The 15832-nt window shown below is 35.7% G+C and overlaps 1 protein-coding gene across 1 annotated transcript in view; it reads right to left on the bottom strand.

Moving 5' to 3' along the window:
- PIGN (phosphatidylinositol glycan anchor biosynthesis class N) overlaps positions 1–15832 on the bottom strand; it is a 154649-nt gene that overhangs the window by 96448 nt on the left and 42369 nt on the right. The window contains exons 7-12 of the mRNA XM_008052575.2: positions 14907–15037; positions 13908–14024; positions 11417–11457; positions 9545–9604; positions 7719–7811; positions 6312–6367 (exon numbers count right to left, since the gene is read on the bottom strand). Of these exons, the coding sequence (XP_008050766.1) occupies positions 6312–6367; positions 7719–7811; positions 9545–9604; positions 11417–11457; positions 13908–14024; positions 14907–15037 (498 nt within the window). The remainder of the gene's footprint in view (positions 1–6311; positions 6368–7718; positions 7812–9544; positions 9605–11416; positions 11458–13907; positions 14025–14906; positions 15038–15832) is intronic.

Genomic DNA, 15832 nt, shown 5'->3' with positions numbered 1-15832 from the left:
AAAGAAACAAAATATAGATTTATACCTATTTACATTTTTTTTTAGAGAGAGAAAGAGCCCTGTTCTGTTGCTTGGGCTGGAGTAAAGTGGTGTAATCACAGCTCGCTGCGGCCTCAAACTCCTGAGCTCAAGTGATCCTGCCTCCTCAGCCTCCTGAGGAGCCGGGACAACAGATCCACACCACCGCACTGTTAATTTTTAAAACTTCTTTTGTATACACAGGATCTCATTATGTTGCCCAGACCGGTTTTAAACTCCAGGCCTCGAGCAATCCTCCCACCTCGGTCTCCCAAAATGTTGTGATTACAGGCATGAATGCCCGGCCTAAAAACAAATACATTAAAAAAACCCAAATATCTGTTACCATTTTAGTCCACAATACAATTTTTTGCTAACATTTATTTAAGTTTCCCAAATTTACATAATGATTTTCAAATAAAAGATAACATGTTTTTGCTTCTATTGGCAAGGTATGTATCTCCTTCCCAATTCCATTTTTTTCCCCCAGATATATATTTTTTGCAAGTAGGGATTCCATCGGGAATCCACTAAGACATCTCTTAACAGATAATTTTAATTTTTTTCTCGTTTCATAACACTTAGAAAAAATAAGTTATTTCTTGTCTTACTTTGGCCTCTATAGTACATACTTTTTTTTTTTTTGAGTTGGAGTCTCACTCTGGCTATAGTACATACTTTTAAATAGAAAGTGCTTTCCCTCCCTTCACAGGCTGTCAATGCCGTATGCCTCTCCTAGTCATGTGGCGCCACCTGCTGGTCATCCCTTCACATACCATCAGGGTTAACTGGATAATTTTAGCTTTTAGTTTGAGTAGTTTTTAACTATTTGTCAGAATGGATATTTCATGACTTTTATTGTTTTCAAAGGTCTTTAAAATACCAAAGAGAAAAGTTACTTATGTTTGTTAAAAAAAAAAGGATATGCAATTACCATATGGACCCTTTTACAAGTCTAAGATATATGAGTATTACAGAATCTTAGCAATCTTATTTTTCCTGTCTTGAAACATTTGCTATTTCATCACCCTAGGAATTATTTTTATTATACATAAATTACTCACAGCTATGCTAGAAAATATTTAAAAAGACAATGGAAGACTTGTGGAGACACTATTAAACTGAAATCCAGTGATGCTGTAATATTAATCATGTAAGTGAAATCTCAATACTGAATTTTCAGTTGTCACTATCCTAGATGAATTTTCTCAAACTTAATAGACAAGTGAATAATATATTCCTAAGAACAAAAAATAGGATATTCACTCAAGAAGGAAAGGCCTCATCACATACAATAGTTTGTGACAAAAACTTGGGCTACCTTTTTTGCTAAAAGAATGTATGGCAACAGTATTCTTTCATCTTTTATGATATTTATGGACCAACATTTACTTGACATAGCCTCTAAGAAGACAATTAACATTATGCATATATATGAAGGCGGCTAAAAAGAAACAGATGATGTAGAAATGAAAAAAATCACTGAACTAGAGAAATAAAGGGTCCACTGTTCTCAGATAGTAAATGGTGACAACTGTTTTTCCTTGTATACCAAACACTGAAGAGTTGTAATGCAGAGTTAAATAACATTTAGTCAATGCCTCCAAATATATTTCAAAATATATCAAAGGAGAAATGAAGTTTAACAGGTAAAAGTAAATACTCTTAAGATCACTAAACATATTTAGTATTCCACCTGGCTCTGATGTCTTTTCCAACTTTATATAAGTGAATACGTAATAAATTCTTATTACAATGCTAGCTAATATCTTCATTAAAGCACTCCATCAGTTAGGCATGTGTACATCCATACCTTATGCAGTCACACATGGACCAGTAGTATTGCTCTATATTTTTAACATTAAAGATATCATAGTATATTTTAGTTATATACTTTTTTTTCACCCAACAAGCTACCTTACAAACCTTCCCATATATGTATTATAAGCCTACCTCTTCCTTCTTTAACTGTCATATGCTAGTTCACAGTATGGATGTTAGTTACAGTGTTAATTTACCCATTCCTCCTACTGATGGACATTTTTGCCAGTCTTCACCTTAATAGAGGATACTGTGCACATACAAGTATTTCTCTGAGACGAGACTTTGAGAAGATTTTCTTAGGCATACATTTGGTGTTCTTACTTTTAAAAGAGATTGCAAAAGCACTTCACCAAGTGGCTGCACCTGTGAAGGGTATACCAAACTCTCAAGCCAGATTTCCTGGCTTCAAGTCCTGGCTCTGCTACTTACAAGTGAATAATCTCAGAAAAAATTAATTAACTTCTTTGTGACTTAATTTCCTTATCTGTAAAATGAGGAGGATAATAGCAGATGCTTCACAAAGTTGAGGGTAATTTATCTAACACATAAGAAGCACATAAAACAGTGCCTTGTGAACAGTAAATGCACAATAATTGTGAGGTGGATTTTTCATATAATGTATGGATCATCTGCATGTTTTCCTTTGTGAATTTTCACTTATCAACTGTCCATTTTCCATAAGGTTGTTTATCCTTTTTCTCGAAAGTCTATATATTCTTTATAGAGTCTGTAAATTATAATACTTGTTACATATTTTACAAATATTTTTCCCTAATCTGAACACATTTAACTTTTTAAGGTTTATTTTACTGAATTTTTATTTTTATTTTTTTAATAGCCATGGTCTCACTACGTTGTCCAGGCTAGAGTGCAGGGCTACTCATAGGCGCAATCCCACTACTGATCAGCACAGAAGTTTTGACTGTTGCCTCTCCTTAGGCAACCTGGTTGTTCCCAGCCCCTGGGAGGTCACCGTGTTGATACTGAACTTTTTAGCTCTACATAGCTCATCACAGCCCTGAACTCCTGGACTAGGGATCCTCCTGCCTCAGTCTCCTGAGTAGCTGGAACTACTGGCATGCTCCGCCATGCCCGGCTAATTTTTTGAATATTTACTTTTTTAGAGATAGAGTTTTTGCGATGTTCCCCAGACTGGTCTCAGACTCCTCAAGTGTCCTCCTTTTTAGGTACTCTCTAATCAATCTGTTAAGTCTCTAGGCTTGGGTTGTACCCATATCACATTTATTACAGTTATAATAGCTTTAGAATGTGTTTTGCTCTCCAGGAAAGCCAATCTCTCATCTTGTTCTTCTTTCTCAATATAGTCAAGTTATTAATGAGAATTTATTTTTTGATATACATTTTAAAATCTTCTTGAGCTATGGAAAAAATTGTTTTGTATCATACTACGTTTAATAAGTAATTTGGAAAGGACCAACATTTTTACAATATTGAACAGTACCATCCAACATTTAATTATTTATTTATACATTGTTATATCCTTAAAGAAAATTTGGTAGTTTTACCCACAATATGCACTTCTCATTGTTTTATTCCTGGGTATTTTAAATAGCATCTTTTTTTCCTATTGCACATGCTACTTGATTAGTGCCAATGATTAAAATACTTTTTTTTTTTTTTTTTTGAGTCGGAATCTCATTCCATTGCCCAGGCTGGAGTGTGGCAGCATGCTTATGCCACCCCAGCATCCATCTGCTGGGTTCCGGCGATCCTTCCATCTCAGCCTTCCAAGTAGACGGAACTATAGGCACACGCTACCATGCCCAGATAATTTTTAAAAAATTCTTATTGTAGAGACGAGGGCTCACCAAATTGCCTGGGCTGGTCTTGAACCTGAGGACTCAGGCAGTGCACTCGCCTCGGCCTCTCAAAATGCTGGGATTACAGGCTGAGCCACAGAGCCCAGCCTGTATCACTATTTTTAACCTCCTGTTTTGGCTACCTTGGTTACTCTAAAATCGAATATGTAACTTCTGACATTCTTTCAACTACAGACAGAATTCTTCACATTCTATTATAAGGACAAAGGCATAACTATTATTGCATGTTCATAACCTTCCCCCTCTCTCTGCCTTCCAAAGTGTGAACTGTACTTGTACACTGTCAAGGTTGGTAACATTTGCATTCTATTTTGTAATCATAATTCATTCTTCCCTGCTTTGCCTAAGGATTGACTCTAAATGCTGAAATCAACATTTACATTAGTATAACTATTTAAATACTATTCATGAATAACAAAGTTTTACACTACGATTAGATTTTCTCATGTATTTATTTAAAGCCTTGATCCATGTGACAATGTTCCAATCAATTCCCTTTCTCATACTTCCAGCAACTGTTGAAAACCATGCCACATCTGAGGTTGCTTCATATTTGAAACATGCTCACTTGTAAAGTTTAAAATGCTTCTTTTTCCCTTAATTCTGATTGTCATTGCATTTTTGGAGGAATGAAGAAATGTATGTTTTCTGTGTATGTCATCATGTTCTTAATTTCCTCCAGCTTCCTACTATTACTTAAAATTCATCTCATTTAGCTCGAAGTTTACTCACTTCCTAATCTAATTCTGAGGATGTGACTACAAAATTTCTCTTTCCTTAAGCTTTTAGTGCATTATATTAATTAAACATGAAAATTGTTTTTAATGCATCCGACACCCTTTTTCATTTATAAAGTTTAGGCAGGCTTTGTTTTATGGATGCAACAGATTTCTAAATATTTCTGAGAATTTTAATATTTTTAAGTTTGGTTCTGTTCCTTTAATCATATATTCTCTCAAGAGTCAATTTCTCACGTTATTTAGGCGTTTTCAGTCATAATACAGGCTTTCAGGATGTGGTGGTTTTTAGCCAGACAGGTCTACGGGAAGGGCTCATCACCGGGCAGGCCAGTGAGTAGGAATCAGCCATCCTGCCAGGCGAGGGTCAACTCCAGTTGACACAAAGTTAGCAGTGGCTCTAAATATGTATGCGGGCATCAAAGTAGGAGAAGTTTATGGTCCGCTCCCACGCCATGCCTTAAGGAGGTGGGGTGTGCACCTGAACCCCTGCTGGAGAGTCCTTCCCTGGCCAACCTTTCTAAAGTGGGTGGTCTAAAGTAACCTTCACTTATTCTCACTCTCAAAGGCCGTGTATTTTGTTCATAAAATAAATTAATAATGTATTTCTTGTTCGTTTGTTGATTTTGTTATGACCTGTCTGTATTGCTAGTGTAAATAAACTCTATGCAAAGCTTTTGTTGATCTTGTGCATTGCTATATCCATAATACACATAGTAGTCAATCAATAAATATTTCTTGAAAAAGATATGAACACCTACCTACATATTCCTCAGAACCAATTCCATTAACAAATCCCAACTCTACTATACTACAATAAAAGGAAATTAGAATTAGCGTAAGAGATGATAATATAATATCCTAATGACATATTGACAATTAATTTGATATGATCATAACTTGCAAAATCCTAATTTCATTTTATTTTTCCTCCTATCATACATACGAACACACAAACTTCACAACCACATAATTTAGAGGTAGAGGACGACACCATATTTAAGCCTTTCTAGTTAAAGACCACACTCGTCTACCTAAGTTGCCAGAAATAATTCCCATGAAGTCATTCACTCACATCAGATCCCTAAGATTCACAGATGAAACAACATCTATTTATTTGGTCAGTAGAAAAATCCTCGCTAACTGAATGTGAACCTCGAGGACTCAAGCCCACATACACACTCAGATCTCTCCTTTTCCGCTTCCAGGAAAACACAATTTCCTGGGATTGGGGACAGGAAAATCTGCCACCCACCAAAGTCAGCTCTCTTCTTTGCCCAGCCAGTAGGAGTCAATGTTTCCTAGAATTCTATCCTTGGTCTTTTTTTGTCACTTTCTATGATCTCCCTAGAGCCTTCTACACGTGTAAGTTTCCAGCACCAGCTTTATTCTGATGGCTCCAAAATCTTCACAACCAACACACATCTGAGATCCAAGCCCCTGTTTCTAATTAATTAACTTGATATCTTTAAATGTAAGTTGAACTTAACAACATTCACCCTTATCTCTCAAACTAGTTCTTCTTTCTGTAAGCCATCATGATACTGGCATCTTCCTAATCTACCAAACCAAGAGCCAAGGAGTCATACACTTCTCTATTCCTTATTGCCTCCACACCAGCCTAGCCAACTAGTCAAGCTCTATGGAGCTGATCTCCTTGACGTTTCTCATACATCTCTTCATCCCTCTATCCCCTCTTCCAACCAATCAAATTGATTTAGCATCTGGCTCATCATTTAACAAATGTAATAGAAGAGACTTTCAGTTTGGAGTTTGTACCAATGTATGCAAAACATAAATAAAGTGTGTAAGTAAAATAATCTATTCAATCAGCACAAAATTCAGTGAAAAATTATTTCCTTCAAGTAAATAAAAAAATTAAGAGACTTACTTAAATGGTGTAAACAAAAACGATAAAGTTACTTCTTTTTTCTGAGTCATTTTCACCTGAGAACCAAGTATAAAAATTTTTTTATTATATTGTAAATGAGAAAACAATTAATAAAGTTCATTTTGAAATATAAACATCCATTAAAATGATTCTTTAGGGATGGTTAACTACTTTGATAATGGAACTTTGTGTTACTATAGTGTTTTATAAATATTGAAAGAAAAATTAAGTATTTTCTCATTATCTCAGTTAACTAAAAATTAAACATGTCAATCCTGCAAAATAACATACTGTAATGTAATTAAAACTTTGCTTCCCTAACTCTTTGAAAACAAAGTAAATCAAACAGCTTATTCTTATCAGTGTTAAGAATAACAAAGTTTCAGTCAGAAGTTCGCCTCTTTTTAAATTCTTAATGTATCCAAAGATACACAGAATGATAAGAAATGTTGCAATCTCTAATACTACTTCTATAGGGAAAATGCCAATAGATAAAGACTTGATTTATAGTCTTTATAAGCATATGTAATAATTTTACACTCAGGGACACTCCTCAAAGGTAATTCTGTACCCTCAAATTCAGTCACAGAACCTGCTCTTTTGAAATGTGAAACACTAGCCAAATACACAAATACAAATTTAAAGACAATAAATTATAGAAAATCATTTATTACAACATAAAATCAGGCCTAGAACGGTGGCTCACACTTGTAATCCCAGAACTTTGGGAGGCCAATGCAGGAGGATGGCTGGAGTCTAGGAGTTTAAGAACAGCCTAGATGACATAGCGAGACCCCATCTCTATAAACAAAAAAAGAAAAAAAATACTAGACTGGGGGTGGTGGCTCACACCTGTAATCCCAGTACTTTTGGAGACAGAAGTGGGAGGATTGCTTGTGCATTTAAGACTAGCCTGGGCAATATAGCGAAACCTTGTCTCGACAAAAAAAAAAAAAAAAAAAGAAAAGAAAAAATTAGCCAGATGTGGTGGTACATGCCTGCAGTACCAGTACTTGAGAGGCTGAGGCAGATGGATCACCTGAGCCCAGAAAGTCAAGGCTGTGGTGAGCAATGATCGTGCCACTACTTTCTAGGCTGGGCCACAGAATGAGATCTTGACTCAGAAAAAAAAAAAAAGAAAAATTAGCCAGACATGATGGCATGTGTGTGTAGTCCTAGATACTCAGAAGGTAGAGGTGGAAGGATCCCTTGAGCCCAGGAGTATGAGGCTACAGTGAGCAATAACTGTGCCACTGCACTATAGCTTGAACAATAGAGTGAGACTCTGTCTCTAAACAAAATTTTAAAAATTAAAAACACACAAAATCAAATATTTTCACTTAATATATTCAATTTTTAAATAGTAGTATTATCCATTTTTGTGTCTTTTGTTTTGTTTTGTTTTACCTTATACTGTTCAAGAATCTGTACTGCATTCGTAAACATACTCTCTGCTTTGAAGAGGTCAGAGTTATTAAGATAACCCACAGGAAGGATTCCCTGCAAATAATAAACACCGGTTTATTGTTAGTATTAACAAAGCTCAGGCTATTCTCATAGAACAAAACAGACTTAAAAGGAAAGCAATAAAGATAAGGCATATGGACAAATAAATAACTGAAAGAGTTAAATGAATAATCTTTTTTTAAACCATAATCGAAATATGGTCTATTATTTTTCTCCCGATGTATATATAATAAAAAGTGAAAGAGATTAATTAAATTTAATAAAACTGAGCATTGATTGTGAGATTACTATGTTCTAGGCAGTGAACTATGTGCTTTACACACAAACAACAATCACTGCGGTGGGCCACAGACAGCATACTTTAAAAAAGAGAGACATAAAACATATGAGAGCATAAGGACTAATCTACAAAACTTTTGTTTCCGTTATGCACATATAAACACTCTATGACTGCTGGGGTCATATTACTCAGCATTCTGAGTTACATAACATTATTATTATTATTATTATTTTATTTTATTTTATTTTTGAGTTGGAGTCTCACTGTTACCCAGACTGGAGTGCAGTGGCCATTCCCAGCCACCGCAGCCTCGACCTGCTGGGCTCTGGCGATCCTTCCACCTCAGCCTTCCAAGTGCTGGAACTACAGGCGTGCGCTACCATGCCCGGCTAATTTTTTGATTTATTGTAGAGATGAGATCTCGCCTGCCCAGGCAGGTCTCGAACCCGCGGGCTCAGGCAATCCACTCATCTCTGTGCCTTTTTTAAAAGGAAGTTTGACTCTTGAGGAATAAGAGTGGATGGTTAGAATAGATATTTTTTGTTTCTTTTTTGGCTTTTCAGTATCCATGCTTGTGCTTAACATGGTAGGTTTATAAGGCACCCTGCCCTGCCTTACTGAAGAGCAGACAAATAACTGAGGCTACACCCCTTAGAATTTGACTCTTGAGAGTCAAGGAACAACAATTAAAATGGGTATAACGCTTACACTACCCTCATGTCAGTGACCTCAGCAGAATGGCCCTGCCATAGGTGGCCTCGTGGTTGTGGTTCCTTTTTCCAAGTCTCCAGAGCTCTCTTAGTGCCTGGTCATTTCCAAGCCTGGTTTTCCAAGTACAGCTTTGATTCAGCAAACTACCAATCGTTTTTCAGTAATTTCTCTTTAAATGGACTCAAGTTTCTGCTGCTTGTACTTAGAACGTTATTTATACATTTTTGTCACTTATAACTAGAACACAAAGATAAAAATCAGACACATTTTAGAAAATATATTTTTTTAAAAGCTATTGGAGCCAGGCTTGGTGGCTCAGCCTGTAATCCCGTGCCTTTGGGAGGCTGAGGTGAGTGGATTGCCTGAGCCTGCGGGTTCAAGACCCGCCTGGGCAGCGAGACTTCATCTCTACAATAAATCAAAAAATCAGCCAGGCGTGGTAGCACATGCCTGTAATTCCAGCTACTGGGAAGGCTGAGGCGGAAGGATCGCCAGAGCCCAGCAGGTCGAGGTTGTGGTGGCCGGGAGCGGCCACTGCACTCCAGTCTGGGTGACAGAGTGAGACTCCAACTCAAAAAAAAAAAGCTATTGGTCTTGTGTTCCATGTTATAGATTATAATACACATATAATTATGAAGTATTACCTATTTAGAAAAATACAGGAATATATGGTTTCAAACATACGCAAAGATAATACAGAAACACATAAAAAGAGTAAATTTCATTGTGCAATTTTTTAAATACTGAGAGTTAATAAAAAACTTTTATTCCTTACCACTGAATTAAGGGGAAAGGGAACTCCAATGAGGGAAGCCATCAATGGTGTAATATCAGCCTATATATATAGAAAAAGTTCAATTCTATGACATCTATAGATATCTACAAGAAATTAATTTACTGCAACTATTTTGGAATATAACCATGATATCTGTCATAACCCAATTACCTTCAAACATTTATTTAAATACACACAAGATATTAATCGCTAAAAATGACATTTACTAGAGGTACAAAAAATTATGAAAAAGTAAATTTGAAAAGAAACCATTAAGATTCCTAAATGTAAAACATATTAAAACAAAAAATTACTTAGCCTGTTAGCTAAGAACTTGACCATTTTATGTAACCGTTTTTCAGGATTATGTAAAGGACACCTTAACTACACAGAAAATAAATATCAAGAATAGACTTTAACTGGAGAAATGTATATATTAACTAAATAAAGTATCTATCAGAAGGAGATTTGGCCATCCAGAGAAATCCTCTTCCAGAGAAGAGGCTCTTAGATCCAAAGACCCCAAGTGTCATTTTGGATATCTCCCTTTGCAATTTCTCAGAAGAGATCTTCACATTTTCTGTGTTCATTTCCTCATCTTCTCATCTCTCCTCAGCCCACCATAACTTGCTTTGACCCTTTATCATTCCTTAGACTGCTCTCCCTAAGAGAGCAAACAATTTCCATTTTTCTAAATCAAATTGACTGTGTTTACATTGGTCTTTATAATTTTTCAGGCAATAAAGTATTTAGAAATCAGAATGCCCAGTTTCAAATCCTTGTCTGCAATCTCTGAGATCCTGCAGGTCATTTAACCTTTCCAGTGCTTCAGTTTCCTTATCAATTAAAAATAAATAAGTAAAAGTTTTTCCCTTATAACATTATGATAGGATTAAATGAGATAAAACTTAAAAAAAATGCCTAATACATAAAAATGACAGTTACAATTGTTGCGGTTATTGTTATTACTAGCCCTCTCAGCAGCATGGCATAGATCACGCCTTTCTTGGCTTCTGTTAACATCACACAGTTGAGTTTATTCAATCTCATTAGCTGCTCCTTCTCAGAAACCTTCTATAGTCTCTCATTTAAAGGTGGCATTCATCAAGTTTAGTCTCAGGCTCTCAATCCTTTTCCTTTGTTACAATGTAGGCTGTCTTTTCTAAGTACCAACCCCCAGAAAACTGGAAATCTCCAAAGTCCTACTAATCCCCTTTTCTCTTTTCCCTACAAACTGTTGTTGGCCACCTCTAATCTTTTCTCCATGCTGCAGTCAGGCAGATTCTTTCACAAAAGACCAGATCACGTCACTCTCAGGCTTCAAACACTTCAAGGACTCTCCGGGATTTTAGGATTAAGTCCACAAGGCCTACAAGGCCCTAGGGTCTATGCTTTCCAGGCTTCTGCCTCACATCACCCAACAGTCTCTGTTGCTCTGTATAACAACTTTCTTCAAGACCCTTTAATACACCATGTACTCTCTTATCTCAGCTACATGTACATGTGGCTCCCTATAGACTGGAAAGCCCTCCCACTGCCTTGGTCTGCTAATTGTGCCTAAAGTATGCAATGCAACCATGACAAGAAATCATAGAAATTTAACAGGCATGTGAATTTTTATTTGTATAACAAATAATTATGCAGTGTTATTTGAAGAGAGTCTTCTATTTTCACTTGAGTTTTTTTTTTAAATTTTGCCACAAGAGAAGTTAATTGGGTTAAAATATTTGACTAAAAGTATTCCCTTTAGTAACTGAAATGTTTAGAAAAAGGTTTTATCACTATTATTATTAATGCACCTAATTTTTCCTACTCTTTATCTAAACTTCTTATAAGAGAAACATTTGAATGTGATTAAATTGAAATGGATACCTGATTGACATCTTGCCTCTTCCAGTTTTCCAAGTTCCACTCTGAAAGGCACAATAAGACCACATGATCTCTGTTAAGATTTTAAAAAGCATAAATCATTTAAATTTTTAGGAGTGGTTAACACTTAATGGAAAATGTAAGTATTGGAAATGTCTCTCTGTTTTAAGGCAAGAATGAGTTTAAATGCTGCTTAAAAAAGCAGGGGTATATTAAAAAAAGAAAGAAAGAGAGTAAACATTTGTAGTTTTCTGTGATGATTTATTAAGCTTTTTAAATGCTCATTTGGAAATAATTGTTTCAAAATATCAAAGGCTAAGGAAGGAAAGATGGAAGTAAAAAAGCACAATGATAACAACTGTCAGCATGAAAACTCATTACAATCCTGTTCCAGAAAGTGATTAAGACAATTGATAGAACGTTAATTAATCTAAGCTTCTCTTTTTTTTCTATGATGGCAGTTACTTGTGAAATCCTTAAAATTGTAGCTGTGATGTTCCTGCATCACTCACCCCAAATGTTAACATTGTATACTGAGTTATTAAAACTACCTTCAAAGATAGCCTCATTCTCCAGTCTTTCTACATATAAATTCAGAAACTGCACTGAATGGCAATCAAAACAAGTGATTCTGAGAGACCAATTCTTGATTTAATGGCTTTAAGCTATATTATCAAAAGGATGCTATGATATTTTTATGATGAAATTTCCTTTAATAAGCTAGTAAAGTTTAAAAAGGTTTGTTTCTACTAGTAAGCGGCCAAAAATTCACACTCATCACCTAATGAGAAAAACTGCACTTTCCCTTTCTCTATAACTTATGATATTTAATATTCACATAAGAAAAAAATGTATTCCTTCTGTGATGATTTTTGAAGTCATGTGATTTTAAAACACCAATTCAATGAGAAATCGAATGCCAAAATAAAGTTAAATGTCCTAAGTACAAACATACTATTTACCCTAGCTCCTATTTAGACAAAACCTCATCTGTTTCTCACAGAGCAGTCAAAAATGTGCTCTCGTGCAACAAACTGGAATTATGGTGCTCCATTTAACACCCTGCAATGATGTAGCACTGTACTCAGAGCTCACTTCATGTTCCAAAGATCTACCTTCTGTTTGAACCTCCACCCCCTCGACTCACCATAAATATCTCCCCTCCTGGTGGACAGTGCTCAGCCCACCTCAGTCTTCTTTTTTTTCCTCAGGCTAGCTAAACTCTTTCCGTTTTATGGCTCTCCATTTGCTATTCCCTCTGCCTAAAACACTCCTGCCTATACCTTCAAGTGAATGGCTCTCTCTCTCATCTTCTCTGTGAACATAGAATTAGTGCACTCTAGAAAAGAATCCTACTCCACAAGGGAAACTTTAAAGATACTGCAAATGTTGTATCTGTGAATCTGGGTGGTAAATTTATACACACAGCATATATACGCATGTAAAATTCATCAAGTTATACATTTAAGGTTAATGCACTTTGCCTAGTTTACCAAATATCTCAATAAAAATGTGGGGGGCAAAGCCAGATGCAGTGGTACATGCCTGTGGCCTCAGTTACTTGGGAGGCTGAGGTTGAAGGATCATTTGAGCCCAGGAGATTCAAATCAAGCCTGGGAAACACAGAGAGATCCCCATCTCTAAAAAAATAAAATAAAATAAATATGGGGAACAGGGAAGGAGTTCACTCCCACCTTTCCTTAACTACTTTAACACATCACCCTCATAATCTTTAACTTTTGTTTGATAACTTTCCTACTAGAATGCTAAGTAAGTTCTATGACAGCAAGGACTATCTCAAAGATATGTAGTAGATGAAAAACAAGAGGCACTTAGATCCTTTTCATTTTATGTTTAAATAAATCTGGAAATATCATGACAGCATACTGGCTGCATTATTCTGGTCCTTTGTCAAATGTCTCCTCTGTAGTCCTGTGATCTGGCACGATGCTCTCCTGGCACTGACAAATATGCAAAAACACCCTCTGAAAGGCCGTTACTGAAGACGTGTTGTTGAGTACATTACTTACTGTGCCCTTTTATCATTATTAGGGCGCAGGGCAGAAATCTCTGAATACCACATTTAGCTTTTTATCCAATGGATATGTCTTGTAAGTACTGTGATATTGGGACTTGATAGTATATCTATCAAATTTATGATATACTTCTAAGAAACCTTAGATTTCTTCTTATTTAATCTTTACCTCGCACTCAAATTAATAAATTAATTTAATAAAAGAAGACAGAAAAATTCAGTTTATCATACATTTAGAAAGGCCTACATAATTATTAGGAGTGGTATGCTGGGAAATGTTCAACAAATGGCAAATCAACAACTCCCTTGGTTTGTAGTGCTTGCATAGAAATAGTAACGGCACAAATATCAAAATGAGGGATTTAAAACCATAATTTGAAAAATGATTTTTTAAAAAATTAAATTGTTTTTATTTTTAAATGCTATATTCATGAAAACAATAAAGACAAACACTTATACCTTCCAAAAACGTATCATCAAATTGTTGAGCTGATACTTTTTGAGGATACTTGATTCCAGCTCCCCATGTGACCAAAGGAGTTAAAGTCTCTGAAGGATGGCCAGCCCCATGGGAACCTATAAATAAGATACCAAGAGTAATCAGGCAAGTATAAAATAACTGACTTACAGCTAAACATTTTAAAAAATACTTTGCTTTAAAAAGTTGATCCATATTTTAATTCTAACCACCACATTCCCAAATGCGTACAACTTTTTATAACAATTAGTTTGAAAATATTCCTGTAAAGCAAGTCAGAGTGCACCAACAACAAATCGGCAAAAACTAAAACAAAAAAAAGTGGAACACCTGCGGGTTGAAGGAATAAACATAATAACAATAAGATATGGAAGAGATGTTGCTGCTGCCAGAATAGCACCGAAGACAGAAAGAGTAGGGGAGAGCTCCTTTGGACAGTAACCACTCAACCATGGGCAAACGGTGTAGGTCAGGTCTGTTCTGGAGAGGATGGTGAGGTCTCAGAATCCTTTTCTTCCAGGCCACTCGTGCTGGTGTCGCCAAAAGAAGACCTTTATAAAGTAGAATCCAGCTCACTAGAACTCTATATTGTCATCTGGGGACTCAAACTTCATCTTTGCCTCATTTTACAGAGAGTATAAGCAAAAATGAGGACAGAATTTCAGCAGTCCCTCAGTAACATCACCCCTTTTGCCATCACATGCAGTTACTGCTAGAAAGATGAATAATAGGTACTTTTTAATTTTCTTTTCCACACTTTTCTTGCTTACATTTCTCATGAGAATATATTCTTTTTTAGTTAGAGAAAAATTCATTACATAAGACCAGTCATTTCTTAGGCTAACATCCTAAGCATAGAATTATTATGTGGTAGACACTTTGCATATAATAAGTCATCTAATCCTCTCAACATTATATTTGCAAGCTACATTTACCACTACTTTAATTGTAAGGTACATATCACTTAAAGATGCACTAACCCCAGTCTGTCATTCCATGGTCAGAGGTAAAAACAAATGTTGTTTTCCCATCATTTCCATAAAAATGGTTAAACATGGACACAATTTCTTTCACTCCATCATCAACTTTTTTAATATTGTCTTTGTAGTCCCTGTTTATTAAAAAAAAAGTAGAAAACCAAATTAACTAGGAGAAATCAAATTTATTCAACATGGACTCGTTATATTCAAAATCAGTAACCTATGAAATACTTTTAGATTATAACTTTAATATTTTAAAATCAGAGCTCTTGAACTTTTTAAAATAATTTTTTTCTCCTTTTAATTAAGCAAAAGAACCTGAAATAGTTTTCAGAGATGATTTAAAAAGAGGACATTGATTATAAAATATATTTTAATGAACCCTTTTTAAGCCCAAATGTGATAATGATGACTGTCATGTCTCTCATAATGTAAAACTATATTATTATGACCACACTAATAGATAGTACAATTGCTTCAAGTATAAAATATTTTCATCTCATAGCATGTTTGTGATGTATGCCAGGTGCAGTGTCTCATGCCTGTAATCCCAGTACTTTGAGAGGCCAAGGTGAGAGGGTTGCCTGAGCCCAGGAGTTCAAGAACAGCCTGGGCAACTTGGTGAGACCTCAACTCTACAATAAATAAATAAACTAATTAGCTGGGCATGGCAACACACACCTATGGTTCCAGCTACTTGGAAGACCGAGGTGAAAGGACAGCCTGAGCCCAGCAGGTCAAGGCTGCGGTGGCCATGATCGTGACACTGCACTCCAGCCTGGGTGGCAGAGTGAGATTCCAACTCAAACAACAACAAAAAAGTATCTATTTGTGGATAATAATATAATGTGCTTTAAACAAAAAATATTTAAGCTTGCCATACAGTTGAACAAGGTTGGTTTGGTATGAATATTTCATCAATTAAA

Source organism: Carlito syrichta, unplaced genomic scaffold (genome assembly GCF_000164805.1).
Source record: "Carlito syrichta isolate Samal-C Ts95f unplaced genomic scaffold, Tarsius_syrichta-2.0.1 Scaffold282654, whole genome shotgun sequence".
NCBI classification, from domain to species: Eukaryota; Metazoa; Chordata; class Mammalia; order Primates; family Tarsiidae; genus Carlito; species Carlito syrichta.
The sequence above is the reverse complement of the archived record's forward strand: the minus strand, read 5'-3'. Positions and strand labels throughout refer to the sequence as shown.